Genomic DNA, 23,018 nt, shown 5'->3' on the forward strand with positions numbered 1-23,018 from the left:
CGAGGGCCAGCCGACTAGAGCATACAAGTCGCAGTGGTGGGTGGTATAAGGTGCTTTAGTGACGAAACGGATGGCACTGTGATAGACTGCATCCAGTTTGCTGAGTAGAGTGTTGGAAGCCATTTTGTAGATGACATCGCCGAAGTCGAGGATCGGTAGGATAGTCAGTTTTACTAGGGTAAGCTTGGCGGCGTGAGTGAAGGAGGCTTTGTTCTGTCATCCACTTCCCTCCTCTCAGACATGTTTTCTCCTTGGCCTTTTGTTGTCAGGACTCTTTTACACTGGCTTAGCCCGGCTTACAGTGGCCCAGCCTTCTGGAACACAATTGCTTTCTTTGGCTTTTTCTTGTTTATTCCTAATTGGGGGGAGGCCTTGTTTTCAGAACATCGTCTAGGCTTTGTCTGCATATGATCTGTCGAAATGACCCCTCTCTATGTTCTTTTTGAAACATCTGCTGTGTGTAGTGCAGATATTATTTTTGCACTGCTTTTAGATTATAGCGTATCTCTAGTCTTGAGCTTGTTCCACCGCACGATAAGACAACTGTTGACTTACGCACTTCTCTTCCATGGAGATCTGGTTTGACCTTCAGAATGAAGCCTTCGCCATATTGCTTAGGACCATATTGGCTCTGGTTGGACGTAGAATATAACTTTATTAATTCACATGGAGAGGGACATTCACCCTGCTAAAATGTCATTGAACTTCATTAATCCACCTGGAGAAGGACATAAGCCTTGGTAGAATTGAATGGAACATTATTAATCCACCTGGAGAGGGACATTAGCCCATTAACCTTGGATTGTTCTAATGTAAGAGCCTCCCTCTGGGGTCATATGTATCAAGTGTCTTAGAGTAGAAATGCTGATTTAGGATCGGTCTTGTCTTTTAGATCACAACGAAAATAAGATTACATGGACAATGGGGACCTGATCATAGATCAGCACTCCTACTCTGAGATACTTTTTACTTACAACCCCTGACCTCTCCTCCTATTTTGTTCTCTCCTCTCCAGGACTCACTCCCTCCTCTGCCCTGCCCAGACTGAGCACCGACGGGCTCCACTCGGGCGACACCCTGGACGGGATGGTCCACCTAACCAGCACCCACTTTGACTTCAGCCCTTGCACCCTGGACCAATTACAGGAGGAGGAGCGTGAAAGTGACAGGTAAGGGCGGGAACAAATTCATGGTCTCAGGGGTCAGATTCAAACCCATGCAGACTCTGTTAGACCACACAGGCCACAGAGGCGATACACTTTGATAGTGTACCTCTTGTTATAACAATCTTCAGTGGAATATACACAGATAGGTGTTGATTAGACTTTGCTAAATATACAACTTAATATGAAGCGGGTGTATAAACATAGGGGTGTGGAATCATGGCCAGTGGACCTTCCTAGACAGTTGAAGTTATAAACTTCTGGCGCCGACAGAGATGGCCGCCTCGCTTCGCGTTCTCAGGAAACTATGCAGTATTTTGTTTTTTATGTGTTATTTCTTACATTGGTACCCCAGGAAATCTGAAGTTTTTATTACATACAGCCTGAAGGAATTATTGGATATAAGAGCAACGTCAAATCACCAACATTACGACCAGGAACACGACTTTCCAGAAGCGGATCCTCTGTTTGGTCCACCACCCAGGACAATGGATCGGATCCCAGCCGGCGCCAAAAAACAACTGCGCCGCAGAAGGGGCAGACGGAGTGGTCTTCAGGTCAGGCTCCGTAGATGGGCACATCACTCACCGCTCCCGAATATACTACTCGCCAATGTCCAGTCTCTTGACAACAAGGTAGACGAAATCCGAGCAAGGGTTGCCTTCCAGAGAGACATCAGAGATGGTAATATTCTCTGTTTCACGGAAACCACCTGATTTCTTCACGCATCGCGCCGACAGAAACAAACATCTCTCTGGTAAGAAGAAGGGTGGGGCTGTATGCCTTATGATTAACGAGACGTGGTGTGATCATAACAACATATAAGTCCTTTTGTTCACCTGACCTAGAATTCCTTACAATCAAATGCCGACCTCATTATCTACCAAGAGAATTCTCTTCGATTAGAATCACAGTCATGTATATCCCCCCCCAAGCAGACACATCGACGGCCCTGAACAAACTTCATTGGACTCTATGTAAACTGGAAACCACATATCCTGAGGTTGCATTTATTGTAGCTGGGGATTTTAGCAAGGCTAATCTGAAAACAAGGCTCCCTAAATTGTATCAGCATATCGAATGCGCGACCCAGGCTGGCAAAACCCTGGATCATTGTTATTCTAATTTCCGAGACGCATACAAAGCCCTCCCCCGGAAAACCTGACCACGACTCCATTTTGTTGCTCCCAGCCTATAGACAGAAACTAAAACAGGAAACGCCCGTGCTCAGGTCTGTTCAACGCTGGTCCGACTAATCGGGTTCCACGCTTCAAGATTGCTTCGATCACGTGGACTGGGATATGTTCATAGCGTCGGACAATAACATTGATGAATACGCTGATTCCGTGAGCGAGTTTATTAGCAAGTGCATCAATGATGTTGTACCCACAGTGACTATATAAACCTTCCCCAACCAGAAACCGTGGATTGATGGCAGCATTCACGCAAAACTGAAAGCGCGAACCACGGCTTTTAATCAGGGCAAAGTGACCAGAAACACCAAATAGACCAAATAGAAACAGTGTAGCTATTCCCTCCGCAAGGCAATCAAACAACCTAAGCGTCAGTACAGAGACAAAGTAGAGTCGCAATTCAATGGCTCAGACACAAGAGGTATGTGGAAGCGTCTACAGTCAATCACGGACTACAAAAAGAAAACCAGCCCCGTCGCGGACCACGATGTCTTGCTCTGCAGCCAACGTGAGTAAAACATTTAAACGTGTTCACCCTCGCAAGGCTGCCGGCCCAGATGGCATCCCTAGCCTCGTCCTCAGAGCATGCACAGACCAGCTGGCTGGTGTGTTTACGGACATATTCAATCAACCCTTATCCCAGTCTGCTGTTCCCACATGCTTCAAGAGAGCAACCATTGTTCCTGTTCCCAAGAAAGCTAAGGTAACTGAGCTAAATGACTATCGCCCTGTAGCACTCACTTCCATCATCATGTAGTGCTTTGAGAGACTAGTCAAGGACCATATCACCTCCACCCTACCTGACACCCTAGACCCACTCCAATTTGCTTACCTCCCCAATAGGTCCACAGACAACGCAATCGCAATCACACTGCACACTGCCCTAACCCATCTGGACAAGAGGAATACCTATGTGAGAATGCTGTTCATCGACTACTCCAAATTTAACACCATAGTACCCTCCAAACTCGTCATTAAGCTCGAGACCCTGGGTTTTGACCCCGCCCTGTGCAACTGGGTCCTGGACTTCTTGACGGGCCGACCCCCAGGTGGTGAGGGTAAGAAACAACATCTCCACCCCGCTGATCCTCAACACTGGGGCCCCACAAGGGTGCCTTCTCAGCCCTCTCCTGTACTCCCTGTCCCCCCATGACTGTGTGGCCATGCACGCCTCCAACTCAATCATCAAGTTTAAAGACGACACTACAGTGGTAGGCTTGATTACCAACAACGATGAGACGGCCTACAGGGAGGAGGTGAGGGCCCTCAGAGTGTGGTGTCAGGAAAATAACCTCCCACTCAATGTCAACAAAACAAAGGAGATGATCGTGGACTTCAGGAAACAGCAGAGGGAGCAGCCCGCTATCCACATCAACGGGGCAGTAGTGGAGAAGGTGGAAAGTTTTAAGTTCCTCCACTGCCTGTTCATCCCGCTATCATCCAGGAGGCGAGGTCAATACAGGTGCATCAAAGCTGGGACCAAGAGACTGAAAAACAGCTTCTATCTCAAGGCCATCAGACTGTTAAACAGCCATCACTAACATTGAGTGGCTGCTACCAACATACTGACTCATCTCTAGCCACTTTAATAATAAACAATTGGATGTAATAAATGTATCACTGGTCACTTTAAACAATGCCACTTTATATATAATGGTTACATACCCTACATTACTAATCTCATATGTATATACTGTACTCTATACCATCTACTGCATCTTGCGTATGCCGTTCAGCCATCGCTCATCCATATATTTGTATGTACATATTCTTATTTATTTCTTTACACTTGTGTGTGTATAAGGTAGTTGTTGTGAAATTGTTAGATTACTTGTTAGATATTACTGCATGGTCGGAACTAGAAGCACAAGCATTTCGCTACACTCACATTAACATCTGCTGACCATGTGTTTGTGACAAATAAAATTAGATTTGACCTAATTCAGGCTGTGGCCATTGTCGTTCTAAATTCAAGCTACGAGGCCATTGAGGACAATTTACTTAATCAACCTATTTTACATTAATTTGTTTAGCAAGCGTTACATTTTAAAACTAAACTATAAACCATTCACCTTCTGAATAGCACACACACACAATCCATGTCTCAATTGTCTCAAGGCTTAAAAATCCTTCTTTAACTTGTCTCCTCCCCTTCATCTACACTGATTGAAGTGCATTTAACAAGTGACATCAATAAGGGATCATAGCTTCACCTGGTCAGTCTGTGTCATGAAAAGAGCAGGTGTTCTTAATGTTTTGTACACTCAGTGTATTTTACAATCGGTGGATAAAAAGGGAACGAAACAGTTATTGTATGATTATCATTTATGATAATCTCTGTGCTTGCAGCAGCGTTTACCCCCCTCAAAAATACTATTGTTTACATAGTGACGTTATAGTGACTATGATAGGCTGATTGACTTGGTAACAGCACCTCTCCATGTAATGTGCTAGTAATATACAGCGTAGAAATACAGAGGGCAGATCTGCTGTAATCAAATGTGATGGTTTCAGCAATACATAGTGAATATTCTAATCTGCTCAAGGGTTGAGATACTCTGATATATACCATCCCTTCACCTCAAAGGGCTTATTTAATCCGAGTCAGGACTGTCCTCTGGGTCAACACAAATCTACACTTAAACTGCCTCCCAAATGGCACCCAATTCCCTTTGGCCTCTGGTCGAAAATAGTGCACTAAATAGGGAATAGGGTGGCATCTGGGATGCAACCTAAATCTTATGCTGAGCGAGATTGCATGATCACTGAAATATTGTTCTGAATAGGGAGCAAGCTCTCCCGGGAAAAGCCTTCCAAGGCAGAATGTTTTGCTGCCGTGTTGGTCCACTGCCAAGCTCATCCGTTCTCACCCGACACAACCAGTCGCCCGCAAAGTCTGCAGTCTCATACAGCCATGCTGTTGGGATACACAGCCCATACCCAGCCATCCTGCTCAAGGCCTCGGAGCTGTTTCTGTTCGGGTGCTGCTGCTACAGCACTCCACTGCTGAATCGCTGTCTTTGTCTCTCCGATCATTCATGACCTCATTGAAACTCATTGAAAGAAAGGTCCTCTTATGGTGTATTACTTGGAGATGGGGAGTTCTCCAACTTATGCCTTAGGATCTCTGCTCAGATAGATGTGGAGGATTGAAAGGAGGGATTTGGTGAATGGCAGAAAGTGTGTTGACAGGGACTGTGATCTTCTTTCCCCAGGGCTCAAGAGGGAGGCACGCCCAAACCAGCCCAGAGGTGAGTCTTTCTCTATTCTTATTTTTTGGGGTCTATTTCATCTGATGTTGTTGGGTCAAATACAATTTGAAATCGAGCTGTTCTGGAGCGCCATATGGGCAGGGTTTGCAGTTTAAGGACTGTTATATTGGTCAATTTAGCCAGGCAAGCTCAATCAAGTACGGATAAATCATTTCAAATACTATTTGAACACAGATCCGGTTGTTGTTATTTTGTCTCTGTAGTCGTATGAATGGCATGAATGATAACTGATTTTCCCCAGTTGTTCGGTAGTACCAGCTATTGAAAACGTTTGTGTTGCCCAAATAATTGAATCAATTGTGATTGATTAAACACGATTAACATGATTAAACTTGAACTTAACTTTGGCAAAACCTTTGAATAGAATTGATTGAGTTACTGGTCCCCCTCTCTCTACCATGTATTACAGGCTTGACATCTGCACTTAGTAACTCTGTAACTTTCCCAATTAATCACACATTGATCTCAATCGTAGAGTTTCGCTTTAGTGTTGTTTAATTGGGCCCAGGGCCGTGTTCATTAAGCACCAGGTCTCTTGTAAAAGAGGTCTTCTGATCTCAACGGGACTTCCTGGATAAATAAAAGTTCAATTAAAACAAACTTAAGAAAATGAACTGAAACAGGGTTGGACTATCTGAACATTTGTCCAATAAGAAACTATTTTTCATTTTCCGATGCAAAATATTTTGCCACTTCATGCCCTAATCAACACAATCCAGGTGTCATCAGAGACTTCTTGTTTTCATGTCAGGATGGACGGGTTAGGCTGTGGGGATGTGCCGAGTGAGGACGACCAGGGGAACGAGATTGAGTGCGAGCAGGACCCTCCCAACTGGCAGGCGCTGGTTAGCCGAGAGGTCCTGGCGGGCCTGACTCCACTGGAGATCAAAAGACAGGAAGTCATCAACGGTGAGGCCGGTGGCCATTTTGACTCCACATACTGTACAGCTGCCTGGGGATCAATCATACAGATAGATAGCTGTTGAATATTCAAAGTAGTTTCATGCTAACTGTTTAGCTTTGAGAATTTAATTTGTCCTTTACATTTTTATATCTTTATATCCTATCCACCCAGGGCCTCACCTAAACCTTATTGACTATTTGAGTACGTCTATGACCAAGCCTACTGTGTCCATTCAAGTCAAGTGGTGAACTCTTTCATCATGATTATCAGTGATGGTGGGTCCGCTAGCTAAATAAACCACAACAAGTCGCTAAGGTTTGTGTGACGTTTTCAAGGAAAGTCTCCAAATTCTACGTTGCGTAGATCCTGATATACCAGGAAATCTGCAAGCCTCAATCCCAAATTAAAATCTTGGTTCCATCTCATTGTCTTACATCAGGTAGCGTGACAGCCGTCTGCGGGTGCGTTAGAATAGCACCATCTGTCAGAAGACAATGGGTTCCACCTGTCTTATGACGGTTTGACCAAAGAGATACGATAGAGCAGCGTTTCCCAAACTCGGTCCTCAGGACCCCAAGGTGTGCACGTTTAGGTTTTTGCCCTAACACTACACAGCTGATTCAAAGTATCAAAGCTTGATGAGTTTATTATTTGAATCAGCTGTGTAGTGTTAGGGCAAAAACCAATACGTGCACACCTTGGAGGACCGAGTTTTGGAAACCCTGTACTAGTGGCTGATGTCATAGACCTGCATAGCTTTAGAATGGGCTGATAATGGCAGCTATCATGTTCTGTTTAATTCTGTGGGTCTGAATGTGTGCGTCTCCACAGAGCTCTTCTACACAGAGCGAGCACACCTGAGGATGTTGAAGGTGCTGGATAACGTGTTCTGCCAGAAACTAACCCGAGACAGCATCCTGCCTCCTGGAGACATTAAACACATCTTCACTAACCTAGAGGAGATTGTCCAGCTACACGGTACACTGTGTGTGTGTGTGTGTGTGTGTCTCTGTGTGTGTGCAATGCTAGCTATACTCACCGCGGGGCTTCCTCTTCAAAGCTACAGTCAAACTCCTCTCTCAGGGATAATGCTAATTTACACAACTAGAATTTTCACTTCCTAAATCATTGAAATTCACCTATTCTCAAACAAATGTCCTCTTTTCCCTGACTTTTCTCTTCCTCCCTACAGTGTGGATAACGGAACAGATGACGGTCATTCGGAAGAAGAACGAGACGTCAGTGATAGACCTGATAGGAGACGATCTACTAGCTTGGGTAAGAGAAGACTTTCCCTTTATAGTGCACTACTTTTGACCAGAGCCCTATTGGCATTTTGGGATATATTTTCAGTCACTGCAGGAGAGGGGGAGTATTACATCCAAAAGCCATTGCTAACATTGCTGTGTGTGTGTCTGTGTCCCTGCATTTCCATGTCCCCCTGTGTGTATGTGGGCGCGCATGTTACCATGTCCCTCTGTGCGTGTGTGGGCGCGCATTTTACCATGTCCCCCTGTGCGTATGTGGGCGCGCATGTTACCATGTCCCTCTGTGCGTGTGTGGGCGCGCATATTACCATGTCCCCCTGTGCGTATGTGGGCGCGCATGTTACCATGTCCCTCTGTGTGTGTGTGTGTAGTTCAGTGATGACGAGGAGGAGAAGATCAAGCGGGCGGTGGGTACCTTCTGCAGTAACCAGCCCTTTGCCCTGGAACTCATCAAGACCCGGCAGAAGAAAGACCAGCGCTTCACCTCCTTTATGCAGGTACGACACAGTATACTATACTATATTCTACTGTTCATGGGTTGCATGTTGTGTCACAAAATTGTTCTGAAGGTTCTCTTGACGACCGGGCATTCTACTCCATGCATTCTCAGTTGGCGCTAATGAAGATTTTGCATTATAGTGGCTTGGAAACACAATGATATCTCTAAAGGGAAAAAATGGCTTTCGTCATCATTGTGATGTCGTCAGATTGACCATTTGATGTGTCTCTCTCGTCCCGTAGGAGGCTGAGAGCAACCGTCTGTGTCGTAGACTGCAGCTGAAGGATATCATTCCAGTGGAGATGCAGAGGCTGACCAAGTATCCACTACTGCTGGAGAGCATAGCCAAGTACACAGGTACAGTAGACAGCACCACTATAAAACACAGTTTTGTTGTGCATTTATTTGGTCCACTCCATGAGACTGATATCATCTGCCTTTTTGTTTTTTTGCCTGACAGAGGATGCAGAGGAGAGGGACAAGGTGAAGAGGGCCGGGGAGTGCTGCAGGACGATCCTCAACTATGTCAACCAGACAGTGAAAGAGGCAGAGAACAAACAGGTAACTGACTATGGAGAGGACAACCAGTGGGACTAGACACATGGTGAACACATGCACACATCTGGCTACACCAACAGTTGTCATGGTGCAGCCACGTTTCAATTGAAAACTGTGGGAACTTGCAGGCTAAATGAAGCGAAACCAGTTCAGACTGCACCAATGGGATTCAAACACTTCCTACCTTAATATGGCTGTCTACAGTGGCTTGCAAAAGTATTCACCCCCCTTACAACCTGGAATTAAAATCGATTTTTGGGGGGTTTGTATCATTTGATTTACACAACATGCCTACCACTTTGAAGATGCAAAATATGTTTTATTGTGAAACAAACAAGAAATAAGTGCATAACTATTCACCCCCCACCCACCCTCCAAAGTCGATCGTTTGTAGAGACACCTTTTGCAGCAATTACAGCTGCAAGTCTCTCGTGCTATGTCTCTATAAGCTTGGCACATCTAGCCACTGGGATTTTTGCCCATTCTTCAAGGCAAAACTGCTCCAGCTCATTCAAGTTGAATGGGTCCCTCTGATGTTCAGCAATTTTAAGTCATACCACAGATTCTCAATTGGATTGAGGTCCGGGCTTTGACTAGGCCATTCCAAGACATTTAAATGTTTCCCCTTAATCCACTCAAGTGTTGCTTTAGCAGTATGCTTAGGACCATTGTCCTGCTGGAAGGTGAACCACCGCCCCAGTCTCAAATCTCTGGAAGACTGAAACAGGTTTCCCTCAAGAATTTCCCTGCATTTAGCACCATCCATCATTCGTTCAATTCTGACCAGTTTCCTGGTCTCTGCCGGTTGGTGTTCTCGGTGTGATTAGAGGTGTTGGGTTTGCACCAGACATAGCATTTTCCTTGATGTCCAAAAATCTCAATTTTAGTCTCATCTGACCAGAGTACCTTCTTCCATATGTTTTGGGAGTCACCCACATGCCTTTTGGAAAACACCAAATGTGTTTGCTTATTTTCTTCTTTAAGTAATGGCTTTTTTCTGGCCACTCTTCCATAAAGCCCAGCTCTGAGGAGTGTACGGCTTAAAGTGGTCCTATAGACAGATATTCCAATCTCCGCCGTGGAGCTTTGCTGCTCTTTCAGGGTTATCTTTGGTCTCTTTGTTGACGCTCTGATTAATGCCCTCCGTGCCTGGTCCATGAGTTTTGGCGGGCGAACCTCTCTTGGCAGGTTTGTTGTGGTGTCATATTCTTTCCATTTTTTAATAATGGATTTAATGGTGCTACGTGGGATGTTCAAAGTTTCGGATATTTTTTTATAACCTAACACTGATCTGTACTTCTCTACAACTTTGTCCCTGACATGTTTGGAGAGCTCCTTGGTCTTCATGGTGCCGCTTGCTTGATGGTGCCCCTTGCTTAGTGGTGTTGCAGACTCTGGGGCCTTTCAGAACAGGTGTATATACAGTGCCTTGCGAAAGTATTCGGCCCCCTTGAACTTTGCGACCTTTTGCCACATTTCAGGCTTCAAACATAAAGATATAAAACTGTATTTTTTTGTGAAGAATCAACAACAAGTGGGACACAATCATGAAGTGGAACGACATTTATTGGATATTTCAAACTTTTTTAACATATCAAAAACTGAAAAATTGGGCGTGCAAAATTATGAAGTATCCAATAAATGTCGTTCCACTTCATGATTGTGTCCCACTTGTTGTTGATTCTTCACAAAAAAATACAGTTTTATATCTTTATGTTTGAAGCCTGAAATGTGGCAAAAGGTCGCAAAGTTCAAGGGGGCCGAATACTTTCGCAAGGCACTGTATACTGAGATCATGTGACAGATCATGTGACACTTATTTAAATAAACTTAAATAGTCCACCTGTGTGCAATGTAATTATGCACCTTCTGAAGGTAATTGGTTGCACCAGATCTTATTTAGGGGCTTCATAGCAAAGGAGGTGAATACATATGCACGCAACACTTTTCCATTTTTATTATTATTATTATTATTTTTAAACAAGTAATTTCACTTCACCAATTTGGACTATTCTGTGTATGTCCATTACATGAAATCCAAATAAAAATACATTTAAATCACAGCTTTTAATGCAACCAAATAAGAGAAACACCAAGGGGGATGAATACTTTTGCAAGGCACTATATTTAAGTTGACCAGTTCCTCTGCTAAGCTATGTGATTGGCTTATCTTTGCTGTTTTTATTGCTGCCACCTGCTATGCATTGTCTGTTTTGTCTGAAGAGGACTGGCCACCCCACATTGCTTGCTGTTTGGGGTTTTAGGCTGGGTTTCTGTACAGCACTTTGAGATATCAGCTGATGTACGAAGGGCTATATAAATAAATTTGATTTGATTTGTTTTCTGCTAGCCTATCACAACCCCAGCCTCCACCCATTTGGTTCGGCTTTTTCCCCCATCAGGGGGATTGATATATCTCACTCACTGTATTATAATGGTAATAAGGGACTCATGGCTCTGGCAGTTAGCTCCCATGAAGGAGCAGAGCTAAACACCAATACCAGAGATGTTTTGTCATCTATTTTGGTTTCTTAAAGGGTTAAAATAATATGTGAGTTTTCTGTCTGAACTCTATTAATGCAAAATGTAGTAAACAGTACAACTCTTGTGCCTGCTACCTTTCTACCAGAATATATCAGCTAAGGGACTGAATAGCATTTAGATCCTATTAAATGAGTGTTCTAACTGTATACTGTCTAGCCAGTATAAGTGTGTGTGCTCCTCTCCCTACAGAGGTTAGAGGACTACCAGAGACGCCTGGACCTGTCCTCTCTCAAACAGAGTGAGAACCCAATGATCTCAGAGTTCAAGGTGAGACTACTCGTGTCTCCATTTATTTACATGCATTTACCTTTATTTGACCAGGGAAGTTAATTGGACATATTCTCATTGACAAGAACCCCCGTTGGCTTAAAGCTGTAGAAAGGTGCCTGTTCTGACGTGTGTGTGTGCGTGTGTGTAGAGTCTAGACCTGACCAAGAAGAAGATGGTGCACGAGGGACCTCTCTCCTGGAAGGTCAACAAAGACAAGACCATCGGTACGTACCCATAATTCAACAGAATGTGTTTTAGCGGTGTAGAAATGTTGATCATGTAGAGAATAATAATACTTTTTTACCTTTAGGACAATTGCTATTTCCATTTTCAGCTTAGCCTTTTGGTACGCTAGAGTTGTCCTCATCCAATGCTGAAAAGCTAAGTAGGCTACAACATACAATAGAAGACTGAGAAGAAGACCCGGGGTTCACATGCTATAGTAGTTTTAGCCCACATGAGGACTAGCTTGTCCTGTTGAGTGTAAGTGATTTTCTGTGTGTTGTAAACCGTCTTCTCTCTATACCAAATGCCAGGACTGAGAGAAACCAAATGTTCCCCATGCCATACCAATGAATCAACAACTTGAGTCATGTTGTCATGAATTTCAATGATGTTTATCAATGTATTTCAGTGTCTGTGATGCCATTTGGTTATAAAAACAAAAGTGTTACCTTGAACTTCCTCCTGTGCCCTCAGAGCTGTACACGCTGCTCCTGGAGGATATCCTGGTGCTGCTGCAGAAGCAGGACGAGCGGTTGGTCCTCAAGTGCCACAGCAAGAACTTGGCGGGCACCGCCGACACCAAGCACATCTTCAGCCCCATCATCAACCTCAACACCGTGCTGGTGCGCTCGGTAGCCACCGGTGTGTCCATTCAGTTCTAACAATATTAAAGCGTTTTCCCTCCTTTATGTTTCAGTAAAACGCTAAGGGATGGGGCTGGAGAAATGTAACCACCCTCAAATTCATAGACAGAGCTATAGATGCAAGGACTGACAATCCATTGTATCAACATTATAGTTTTAACCACAAACTTATATTTTGGGTTTTGAAGGGGTACGACAGTTGAACTAAGCTCATGAGGCATTTAAGTTTTTTATTCTTGAAGAATTAATCAAATGTATGTAGCAACTGTTATTTCCCTATTAAGGGGGCTATTTAGTGTGAATTATTTTTAAATCTGATATAGTTATTGATCTATTTGCTACGTTTCCATCTGTGTTGTTCTGACTGTTGCATCCCACTGAAAAGGCTCCTGGAATCATATCTTATCAAATTGCTTCAAGCAACATGTCTGTAGTAGCCTGGTCCCAGATCTGTTTGTGCAGTCTTGCCAACCACCATGTTTGGCATGACAGTGACTATTGGCGTAAGCTTTTTGGAACCTGCCTGATCTTGCAATAGCTCACATTCTGTTTTACTGATGTGAAATTGGAGTTGGCTACACAGCTCAAACAGACCTGGGACCAGGCTATATCTAGTGGACTTTGGAGAGGAAAGACAACATAGTAAAGACTTGTCAATATAATGTATGTTCTAATGATATTGTCTCTTCTCCTGTCAGACAACAAGTCCTTCTTTGTGCTGTCTATGTCCGACAACGGAGCCCAGATCTATGAGCTGATGGCCCAGACCGTGTCCGAGCAAAGAACGTAAGTCTGTTTGTCTGTTCATCCCAAAGTCACTTTATTCATGCATCCCAGTCAGTTGTTACCTGGCTGGAACTAGGATTGCAAAAGTGATTTTTAAATGCCTCGCAAAGAGGGGCACCTATTGGTTGATGCTGAATATCCCTTTGAGCATGATGAAGTTCTTAATTACACTCAGTCACTACAAAGATACAGGCGTCCTTCCAAACTCAGCTGACGGAGAGGAAGAAAACTGCTCATGAAGGACAAGTACAATAGAGTGTCTAGTTTGAGAAACAGATGCCTCACAAGTCCTCAACTCGCAGCTCCATTAAATAGTACCAGCAAAACACAAGTCTCAACATCAACAGTGAAGATGCGACTCCGGGATGCTGGCCTTCTCAGTTGTGCACTGGGCCTCCCACTACTCTTTCTATTCTGGTTAGACAGTTTGCTCTGTTCTGTGAAGGAAGTAGTACACCGCGTTGTACGAGATCTTCAGTTTCTTGGCAATTTCTCGGATGGAATTGCCTTCATTTCTCAGAACAAGAATAGACTGATGAGTTTCAGAAGAAAGTTATTTGTTTCTGGCCATTTTGAGCCTGTAATCGAACCCACAAATGCTGATGCTCCAGATACTCAGCTAGTCTAAAGAAGGCCAGTTTTATTGCTCCTTTAATCAGTTTTCAGCTGTGCTAACATAATTGCAAAAGGGTTTTCTAATGATCAATTAGCCTTTTAAAATGATAAACTTGGATTAGCTAACACAACGTGCCATTGGAACACTGATATTCCATTTTTGTTTTATTATCTGCTGTTTAAAAATGTCTACACTGTATTTCTGATCAATTTGATGTTATTTTAATGGACAGAAAATGTGGACATTTCTAAGTGATCCCAAACTTTTGAATTGTTGTATGTATATGTATTTATATGACAAAACACATCACGACAAGAGAGACAACACTACATAAAGAGAGACCTAAGACAACAACATACTGTAGCAAGACAGCAACACATTATAACACAGCATGGTCGCAACAGAACATGACAACAACATGGTAGCAGCACAAAACATGGTACAAACATTTTTGGGCACAGACAACAGCACAAAGGGCAAGAAGGTACATCATGCAAAGCAGCCACAACTGTCAGTAAGAGTGTCCATGATTGAGTATTTGACTGAAGATATTGAGATAAAACTGTCCAGTTTGAGTGTTTGTTGCAGCTTGTCCCAGTCGCTAGCTGCAGTGAAGTGAAAAGAGGAGCGACCCAGGGATGTGTGTGCTTTGGGGACCTTTAATACTAACCTAAATGAAAGAGTGAAAAGAATGATGCCTGTACAGAATAAAAAATATTCCAAAACATGCATCATGTTTGCGACAAGCCACTTAAATAATACTGTAAAAAATGTGTCAAAGAAATTAAATTTTGGGAATACAGCTAGTTATAGTTTTGACTTAAATTGGCTTGAAAATCTATAGCAAAACTTGAAAGTAGCTTTCTAGCAATGATCAACAACCAACTTGACAGAGCTTGAAGAATTTTAAAAAGAATGGCCAAATATTGTACAATCCAGGTGTGCAAATCTCTTAGAGAATCACAGCTGTATTCGCTGCCAAAGGTGTTTCTAACTTGTATTGTCTCAGGGTGGTGAATATTAATATTTTTTTTCATACATTTTTTAATACATTTTGTGTAGATCGTTGGCCAAAAATGAAAATTAAATCCATTTTAGTCCCGCTTTGTAACAACAAAATGTGGAAAAAGTAAATTGGTGTGAGAACTTTCTGAAGTCACTGTAGATGGTACACTTCCCAGGAAGACAGGATGGGCTCGCTTTCTATTTCTATGGTTGGTCTGTTTCTCATTAACTCCTCCCATCCACTAGGTGGCAGTGTCTGATAACGCAGAGCGCAGAAACCATGAAGACGAAAACACACATCATACCTTTACTTCAAACCGAGTGAGTTCACACTGGCCTTGTTTGCGTTTTATATACACTGCTCAAAAAATAAAGGGAACACTAAAATAACACATCCTAGATCTGAATGAATGAAATATTCTTATTAAATACTTTTTTCTTTACATAGTTGAATGTACAAAATCACACAAATTATCAATGGAAATCAAATTTATCAACCCATGGAGGTATGGATTTGGAGGTACACTCAAAATTAAAGTGCAAAACCACACTACAGGCTGATCCAACTTTGATGTAATGTCCTTAAAACACGTCAAAATGAGGCTCAGTGGTGTGTGTGGCCTCCACGTGCCTGTATGACCTCCCTACAACGCCTGGGCATGCTCCTGATGAGGTGGCGGACGGTCTCCTGAGGGATCTCTCCTGGACAGTTTGTGGTGCAACGTGGCGTTGGTGGATGGAGCGAGACATGATGTCCCAGATGTGCTCAATTGGATTCAGGTCTGGGGAACGGGCGGGCCAGTCCATAGCATCAATGCCTTCCTCTTGCAGGAACTGCTGACACACTCCAGCTACATGAGGTCTAGCATTGACTTGCATTAGGAGGAACCCAGGGCCAACCACACCAGCATATGGTCTCACAAGGGGTCTGAGGATCTCATCTCGGTACCTAATGGCAGTCAGGCTACCTCTGGTGAGCACATGGAGGGCTGTGCGGCCCCCCAAAGAAATGCCACCCCACACCATGACTGACCCACCGCCAAACCGGTCATGAGGATGTTGCAGGCAGCAGAACGTTCTCCACGGCGTCTCCAGACTGTCATGTCTGTCACATGTGCTCAGTGTGAACCTGCTTTCATCTGTGAAGAGCACAGGGCGCCAGTGGCGAATTTGCCAATCTTGGTGTTCTCTGGCAAATGCCAAACGTCCTGCACGGTGTTGGGCTGTAAGCACAACCCCCACCTGTGGACGTCGGGCCCTCATACCACCCTCATGGAGTCTGTTTCTGACCGTTTGAGCAGACACATGCACATTTGTGGCCTGCTGGAGGTCATTTTGCAGGGCTCTGGCAGTGCTCCTCCTTGCACAAATGCGGAGGTAGCGGTCCTGCTGCTGGGTTGTTGCACTCCTACGGCCTCCTCCACGTCTCCTGATGTACTGGCCTGTCTCCTGGTAGCGCCTCCATGCTCTGGACACTACGCTGACAGACACAGCAAACCTTCTTGCCACATCTCGCATTGATGTGCCATCCTGGATGAGCTGCACTACCTGAGCCACTTGTGTGGGTTGTAGACTCCGTCTCATGCTACCACTAGAGTGAAAGCACCGCCAGCATTCAAAAGTGACCAAAACATCAGCATAGGAACTGAGAAGTGGTCTGTGGTCACCACCTGCAGAACCACTCCTTTATTGGGGGTGTCTTGCTAAATGCCTATAATTTCCACCTGTTGTCTATTCCATTTGCACAACAGCATGTGACATTTATTGTCAGTGTTGCTTCCTAAGTGGACAGTTTGATTTCACAGAAGTGTGATTGACTTGGAGTTAAATTGTGTTGTTTAAGTGTTCCCTTAATTTTTTTGAGCAGTGTATATTTTATATGTACTTTTATACACTCTGCTTTCTAATGAAAAAAGGCACATCGCCCTAGTTTATAATTTACGTTTGTGTGTGCGTGCATACGTTTGGCATGTGTGTTGCAGTGTGGAGCGAGACGCAGTAGAGATTATCAGCACGGGGGTGCCCAAACTGAACAAAGACCCTGAGCGCACCTCCATGGGATGTACCCAGTCCCCAGGTATCAATAACTAGACATTTAATACATTTTCAAAAATCGAATCAAATCAAATTTTATTGGTCACATACACATATTTAGCAGATGTTATTGCGGGTGTAGCAAAATGCTTGTGTTCCTAGCTCCAACGGTGTAGTAGTATCTAACAACAATTTAAAAAAAACATCTACCCTATGAAAAGCTATGTGAGTTTGACTATTCTTCATGCAGCTGTAACACACCTTCATTACCCATGTATCTGTGTCCCCTAGAAAAAGACGTCACTTCCTTGCCGGGTCTGCAACCCACACCCACATCGACCAACCCATTTGACAGTGTCAAATCAGACGACGAGGAAGAAGAGGACTCGCCACTGCCAGACAGAAGAAAAGAACAAGAAGAGGAGGAGGAAGTGGAGGAGGTAGATGAGGAGGAAGTTGAAGCTTTTCTGGATGGAGAGCTGGCAGACAGACTGCCCTTCCTCCAGGAGAGGTCACGCCTGGGCATCGCCATCGACGACGAGGATCCCGATGACGCCTTCGGCATGCCACCCTCCAGAGCCGAGGAGGCCCTAAGAACCTGTGAGTTCACTGCCTTAGCCTTAGAACAATATCACATACAGTGATAGAATGACACATTGAATGGCACACTAAATGTTTTGCAACGCAAACTGAAAATGAGTGTTTCTTCTTAGCCTAATGAACATGACCCTGTAGCCACGCTGACTCTCTCTCCTTATCCCAGTGGCCGCCCTGAGGCAGGTCCTTCTCAACCACATGACGAGCAGAGCAGAGGGCAGCGACAAGGACAAAGAGAAGGGGAAAGAAAAGGAGCAGAGGAAGGGCCGAGCCCCTGGAGGCCGCCTGCTGAGGACCACGTCCCTGAGGGGCCCAGAGGACAACAACAGTATCTCGGCCCCAAGCAGCGTAGCAGCACCCTCTACTGGCTCCTCGGAGAACGGCGCCTCGGAGAAGACCGAGGCAGGGAGGGAGGAGGAGGCCCTGGGGTCCAATGAACTACCGTCTGGGGACACAGGTTTCTTTGAGACTTCAGAGGAATACGGTGAGCCAACTGGGACATTCAAGGCAGAAAAGCGGCAGGGGATTCACCCCTTTTTAAGTAGTATTTCACTTAGTCATGAATCGTTGTCAATAGGAGACAAAGTCCTAATTCTACTTAAGTGGAAGTTAGGATATACTGTTGCTTTTATAGCATGTTTGAGGTTCCTTTTTAATTGTGGAAGTTAAAGTACTCAGGTGGGCATAACTTACCCATTTCCAACCGTCTCTCCCTCTCCCTCCCCAGGCAGTTACATGGTCCTGGAGGGCTACGGGGCCTCGGGGGAGAGCAGCACGGACAATGACGGTCAGGCGAGTGGCGGGGGGGGTGGGGCCCAATGGGGCCCGGACATCGACCTGAAGAAGCTGCTCTCCTCATCCTCGCAGACAGGGGGTGCCGGCCCCAAACTCAGACGACAGGTCATGACCCACATCCGCCTGCTCCAGGCCAACCTGCAGCACCTGAAGGTACACATTCAACCCCCCTTTAAGTAACATGAAGTTTCCCCCCCTAGATCAGACCTGGGTTCAAATACTATTTGAAATCATTACCTCTGGATTTTGACAATAATGCCCTTTATCTACTTCCCCACAGTTCGATGAACTTGTGGATACCGTTTTTATATCTCTGTCCAGTATGAAGGAGGTTAGAGGTAGTTTCATGCGCCAATGCTAATCAGTCTTAGCACAATAACTGTCAGTCTATGGCTATCTGCTTGGCACTAGTTAGCAACTTAAGTCAAACAGCACGCAGAGAAATACAAATGGTATCCACGAGTTCATCTGACTCCGGGGAAGTAGTTAAAGTGCCTCATTGCCAAATGTCACAAATTTCAGTTTGTGACAAAACAAGCAAGCATAGTGTAGAGAATAATTGTACCATCTAAACCGTTGTGATATTTTCAGCTGTTTAACCTAGTGTACAAAACTGAAAGTAAAAGACGTGAAAACGAAACTTAACAATGGGAAGCATAGAAATAGCGCACATAGAACAGATATACCGCTTCTTAGACGTGCGTTCGATGAGAATGACATATCTATAACTCATATTTCTATGTGAATTTGGTCAGCTCTTCCAAAAACTGACATATTGCAGCTTTAAAGTATTTGAAAGATTTCAGATATATCAGACCTGGCTTCAAATGCTAAGGTCAGTTTTTTGTTCTTAGCTGATCTTTGATGTGTGCCCCAGGGCATCTTCGGCCCAGAACTCGCGCTTTGAGTGAAATGTATGAGAAGGGCTTTATAGGTAAAGTTATTCAATGTCTATCATGCAGTCTCTCACGCGGCATGATCAAGACATCTGTTTGTCAATCTGCCTGTTTGCTCATACTATTCTATTTGTTTTACTGTATGGGGCCATCTACCCATACACTAATTTTATCCATCTGTATATTCATATGTTCTACCATATGTTCTAAGTTTCTGTCAACAATCTGCTTTCAGGAAGTGGAGACCAAGTATAATGAACTGCGCCAAAGGCTGACTGAAACAGCTACTGACACAGAGGAGAACAAAGGTACTGTGAATTATTGATACTGCATCCCATATGACACTCTGTACTCTTTATCAGTAAAGTATCCGTGTGCGTCCCAAATGGCACCTTCTTCCCTATAAATTGCACTACTTTTGAGAGCGCTATGGGCCCTGGTCAAAAGTAGTGCAATTTATAGGGAAGAAGGTGCTGTTTGGGACGCACCCTGATACTTATCATGAACAGATACAACAGTAGTTCACATGCACAGGATGCTTGAAAGGGCTTTTGGAGTACATACGCGTAGATATATCTTGTGCTCCACCGATACATAGTTATTTCTGCAGGCATTGAAGTTTGAGTAAACCGTACACACGGGACAACAAACAGAATACGTATCACAACTTAAAACCAGATGTGTTGTTGGTTATCATAAGTATAGGTTTTGTGGTCAAATATCAAAGAGAAAAACACGATGAGGAAAGCAAAATCAAAATATGTGTTTATTATTTCTCTTTCTGTTGTCTCTCTCGCTTCGCTCTTCAGATAATAGTTAGTGATGACAGAGCCCCTTCCCCTCCACCACAAGAGGACGAAGGAGGGACACGGAGGACGACACCTCTTCCTGTCCTCTGGAGGCCCACCACCTCCCATACTGCTGTGGCCCACAGTGGAGACTGGAACAATCAGGGGACCCCCCCCCCCCCCCCCCCCCCCAGCACAAATGGCAATCAGGGAAAAGAACGCCACAACTCACACAGCGTTCTCACTAGGACCATTCCACCCCCAAACACCCCACTTTGGAAATTAACACAAGTGCTGCTCAAAGTGTACTGACTACCACCACCATCAGGATATTAGTAGATAGGGATTGAAGTTACTTTTCAACCCCCGCTTCTTTCTCCTCCTGTGGATAAGAGTGCCATCTTCCCATTGCTCACGTGCATTCAGCATTCGGAACACACCACTTTTAATATATCCATCGGGGGTCAGAAACACAACTGTAGGTGATGCTATAGTCCAACTTAAAGCACAACTGTGTTGTGGTTAATGGTTTGGACCTGGAGGACCACCATGACAAAGGCTTAGCAGAGTGAGAATGCGGGGTGGAGAGGGTGATCAATATTACATACCTCTTCAGTTGGAATCATTCCATGATTGATCAAATTCCACTCTAACAAAAAATGGCAAGTTTAATCCGTGTTTTTTTCTAAACGTAATACTATGTTAAGTGACCCCCCCCCCACCCCATCATGCCTACAACATTGAAAGCCTTGTAGATTTTGATTAGGTATCTTAAGACATCCTGAAGTAATTCTTTAATCACTTAGGGGGGATTCCTATTGTAACCTCCACTTAAGTCAAATGTTCCCTTAAGTTAGGATTCTCCCTTTAATAGGTCCTCAAGTGATTTAGTGGATCTCACTAACCCGCATCCTTAGCATGAAGCCTTGGTCTTGTTCACAGTAGATGGTGAAAGAATAAATTGACAAACTCCATTTTCTTGAGAGATATTTCAGTGATATACTGCCAGTGGTGAGGTGATAACAGTATACCGGTAAGCGCTCCATTTGTTCACCTTTTGGTGTGGCTGTATCTCCTCTGGCTTGAGTTGTGGCTCTTGGGAAGCGCGTGGTGTGATATAGCAAAATACAAGAGGACAGTCTGTCATTAGAGTTATTGACTTCCCTCTGAAGTCATGTAGTATTCATCCATTCCTAATTGATAGGGACCCTCCTGGATCGGGGAACACCCCCAGCTCTTTGCCCAGTTTCCGTATACCTTCAATTTTTCTGGTTTTGGAACTAAACTCTCTACGTTACTGTACATCGTCCTTTGTGTACGAGCTACTGAGGAAGTCTCATAAATAAGCTTCTGGGGTGAGAGCACAGGACCTGTGTAATTTCATGGTTGGATTGAGAAAAGACTGGCACAACAAATATATTACTTTCACCAGCCAGAAGACTTGGATGAAAAGGACTTCTATGGACTATTTTAAATGTTTTAAAAAAATGACTAACAGTTATGAAAAACACTGCATCTCTTAAAATAAGAGCAATCTTTAAAGAAAAACAACATTTCTCTCCTGCTTTCTACATTATACAATCATGTATTACTTTGACAGAAACTACTAAAACCAGGAGAGAATAAGACTGCAACGTATCCCTAAAATATTAAATGTAATCTGTCTTTTTATTATTTTTGTCTAGACGTTATATTTTTATTATATTATTGTGAGCACTATTATTATGGTCTCTGGCTCTGTTGAAAACGTAAATAGTTATTTTAGGTGAGAGATTTAAATTTGACTATCTATTGTATTAAAATGAAAGGAAAGTTAATCTTCCTGTGTAAAGGGAGGGAAATTTTGAGTTTGGAATATCGGCCAAAACTACACAACTTAAAATGTTCAAATATCATTAAAGAAGCTTGCTGGAAACACTGATGGTGGAGCGTTATTCTCTGTGCTTGGATGTGAAAATACTGCTGTATATATTGGTATATCTTCTTGTTACGAATGTTTGTTTCATTTTATGAGCATTCTAGGGAGTTTTTCCGAGCCACTGTGCTTCTACATCTGCATTGCTTGCTCTTTGGGGTTTTAAGATGGGTATCTGTATGGTATGGTCAAGGTCATTTTTTTGAACAGTCTGGCATGGACATGTTGGCCATGATTTGACCTGTAATCTTTCTGTCATACAGAAGATAGTGTCAAAATCTAAGGAAAACCGAGAGAAGAAAAGCACTGACGCAGGTTAGAGTTGTACCCTGTCCACTATAGAATTTATGTTGGCGATGCGCTTGTAAGAGTTTATCCATAGAGATGTATAGATGACCCTAGTGCCAAAAGCCTGTTTTAGCATGGACAGCACCATAGATGACTTAAACCATTTGAACAAGTCAACTGGGTGAGACTTCCCATGAGTTAAGGATCACATAATTCCATCCAGGTCATGAGGAGGGATCAGCCACTGAATTATACTTGTGAGCAAACATTCCATAACTGCAGGTGGCAGTAAATCACCAACCTTGGCCTTATACCTGTTTTATAATGGTTCAAACAACACAATTCAGGTGGCAGTATGCACCCTCATAGAAGGACATTCTAATATGTATTGGGTCAGGGGGTGAATACTTATCAACTGATTTCAATCTGAATTGTAACATTTTGGCACTGTCAACAAGGACTGTCGCTGACTGGATGTTTTCTATTTGTCACACGATTCTCGGGAAACACTAGACAATGTCGTGCGTGAAAAGTCCAGGAGGGCAGCCATTTCTGAGATACTGGATCCATCCGGCGTGCCTGACACCAACCATCATACCACACTCAAGGTCACTTAGGTCACTGGTTTGGCCAGTGTTTCTAAAATTCATTTGAACAGTAACTGAATGCCTCGATGTCTGTCTGCCAGATTTATATAACAAGCCATGGCCACTTGACTCAATGTCGGTAGGAGCGATCTGTTTTTGTGAACGGGATGG

At 43.9% G+C, this 23,018-nt stretch overlaps 1 protein-coding gene across 2 annotated transcripts in view; it reads left to right on the top strand.

The window, feature by feature from the left end:
* arhgef12b (Rho guanine nucleotide exchange factor (GEF) 12b) overlaps positions 1–21,978 on the top strand; it is a 119,129-nt gene extending 97,151 nt beyond the window's left edge. For both annotated transcript variants that reach the window (XM_031808628.1, XM_020463944.2), the window contains 19 exons: positions 1,016–1,169; positions 5,572–5,607; positions 6,380–6,537; positions 7,364–7,510; positions 7,725–7,810; positions 8,172–8,297; positions 8,542–8,656; positions 8,760–8,860; positions 11,591–11,668; positions 11,820–11,895; positions 12,371–12,538; positions 13,239–13,326; positions 15,194–15,268; positions 16,930–17,024; positions 17,273–17,581; positions 17,745–18,062; positions 18,306–18,526; positions 19,505–19,577; positions 20,079–21,978. In XM_031808628.1, the coding sequence (XP_031664488.1) occupies positions 1,016–1,169; positions 5,572–5,607; positions 6,380–6,537; positions 7,364–7,510; positions 7,725–7,810; positions 8,172–8,297; positions 8,542–8,656; positions 8,760–8,860; positions 11,591–11,668; positions 11,820–11,895; positions 12,371–12,538; positions 13,239–13,326; positions 15,194–15,268; positions 16,930–17,024; positions 17,273–17,581; positions 17,745–18,062; positions 18,306–18,526; positions 19,505–19,577; positions 20,079–20,089 (2,435 nt within the window). In that variant the 3' untranslated portion in view covers positions 20,090–21,978. The remainder of the gene's footprint in view (positions 1–1,015; positions 1,170–5,571; positions 5,608–6,379; positions 6,538–7,363; positions 7,511–7,724; positions 7,811–8,171; positions 8,298–8,541; positions 8,657–8,759; positions 8,861–11,590; positions 11,669–11,819; positions 11,896–12,370; positions 12,539–13,238; positions 13,327–15,193; positions 15,269–16,929; positions 17,025–17,272; positions 17,582–17,744; positions 18,063–18,305; positions 18,527–19,504; positions 19,578–20,078) is intronic.
* The last annotated feature ends 1,040 nt before the right edge of the window (positions 21,979–23,018 follow it).

Source organism: Oncorhynchus kisutch, linkage group LG28 (genome assembly GCF_002021735.2).
Source record: "Oncorhynchus kisutch isolate 150728-3 linkage group LG28, Okis_V2, whole genome shotgun sequence".
NCBI classification, from domain to species: domain Eukaryota; kingdom Metazoa; phylum Chordata; class Actinopteri; order Salmoniformes; family Salmonidae; genus Oncorhynchus; species Oncorhynchus kisutch.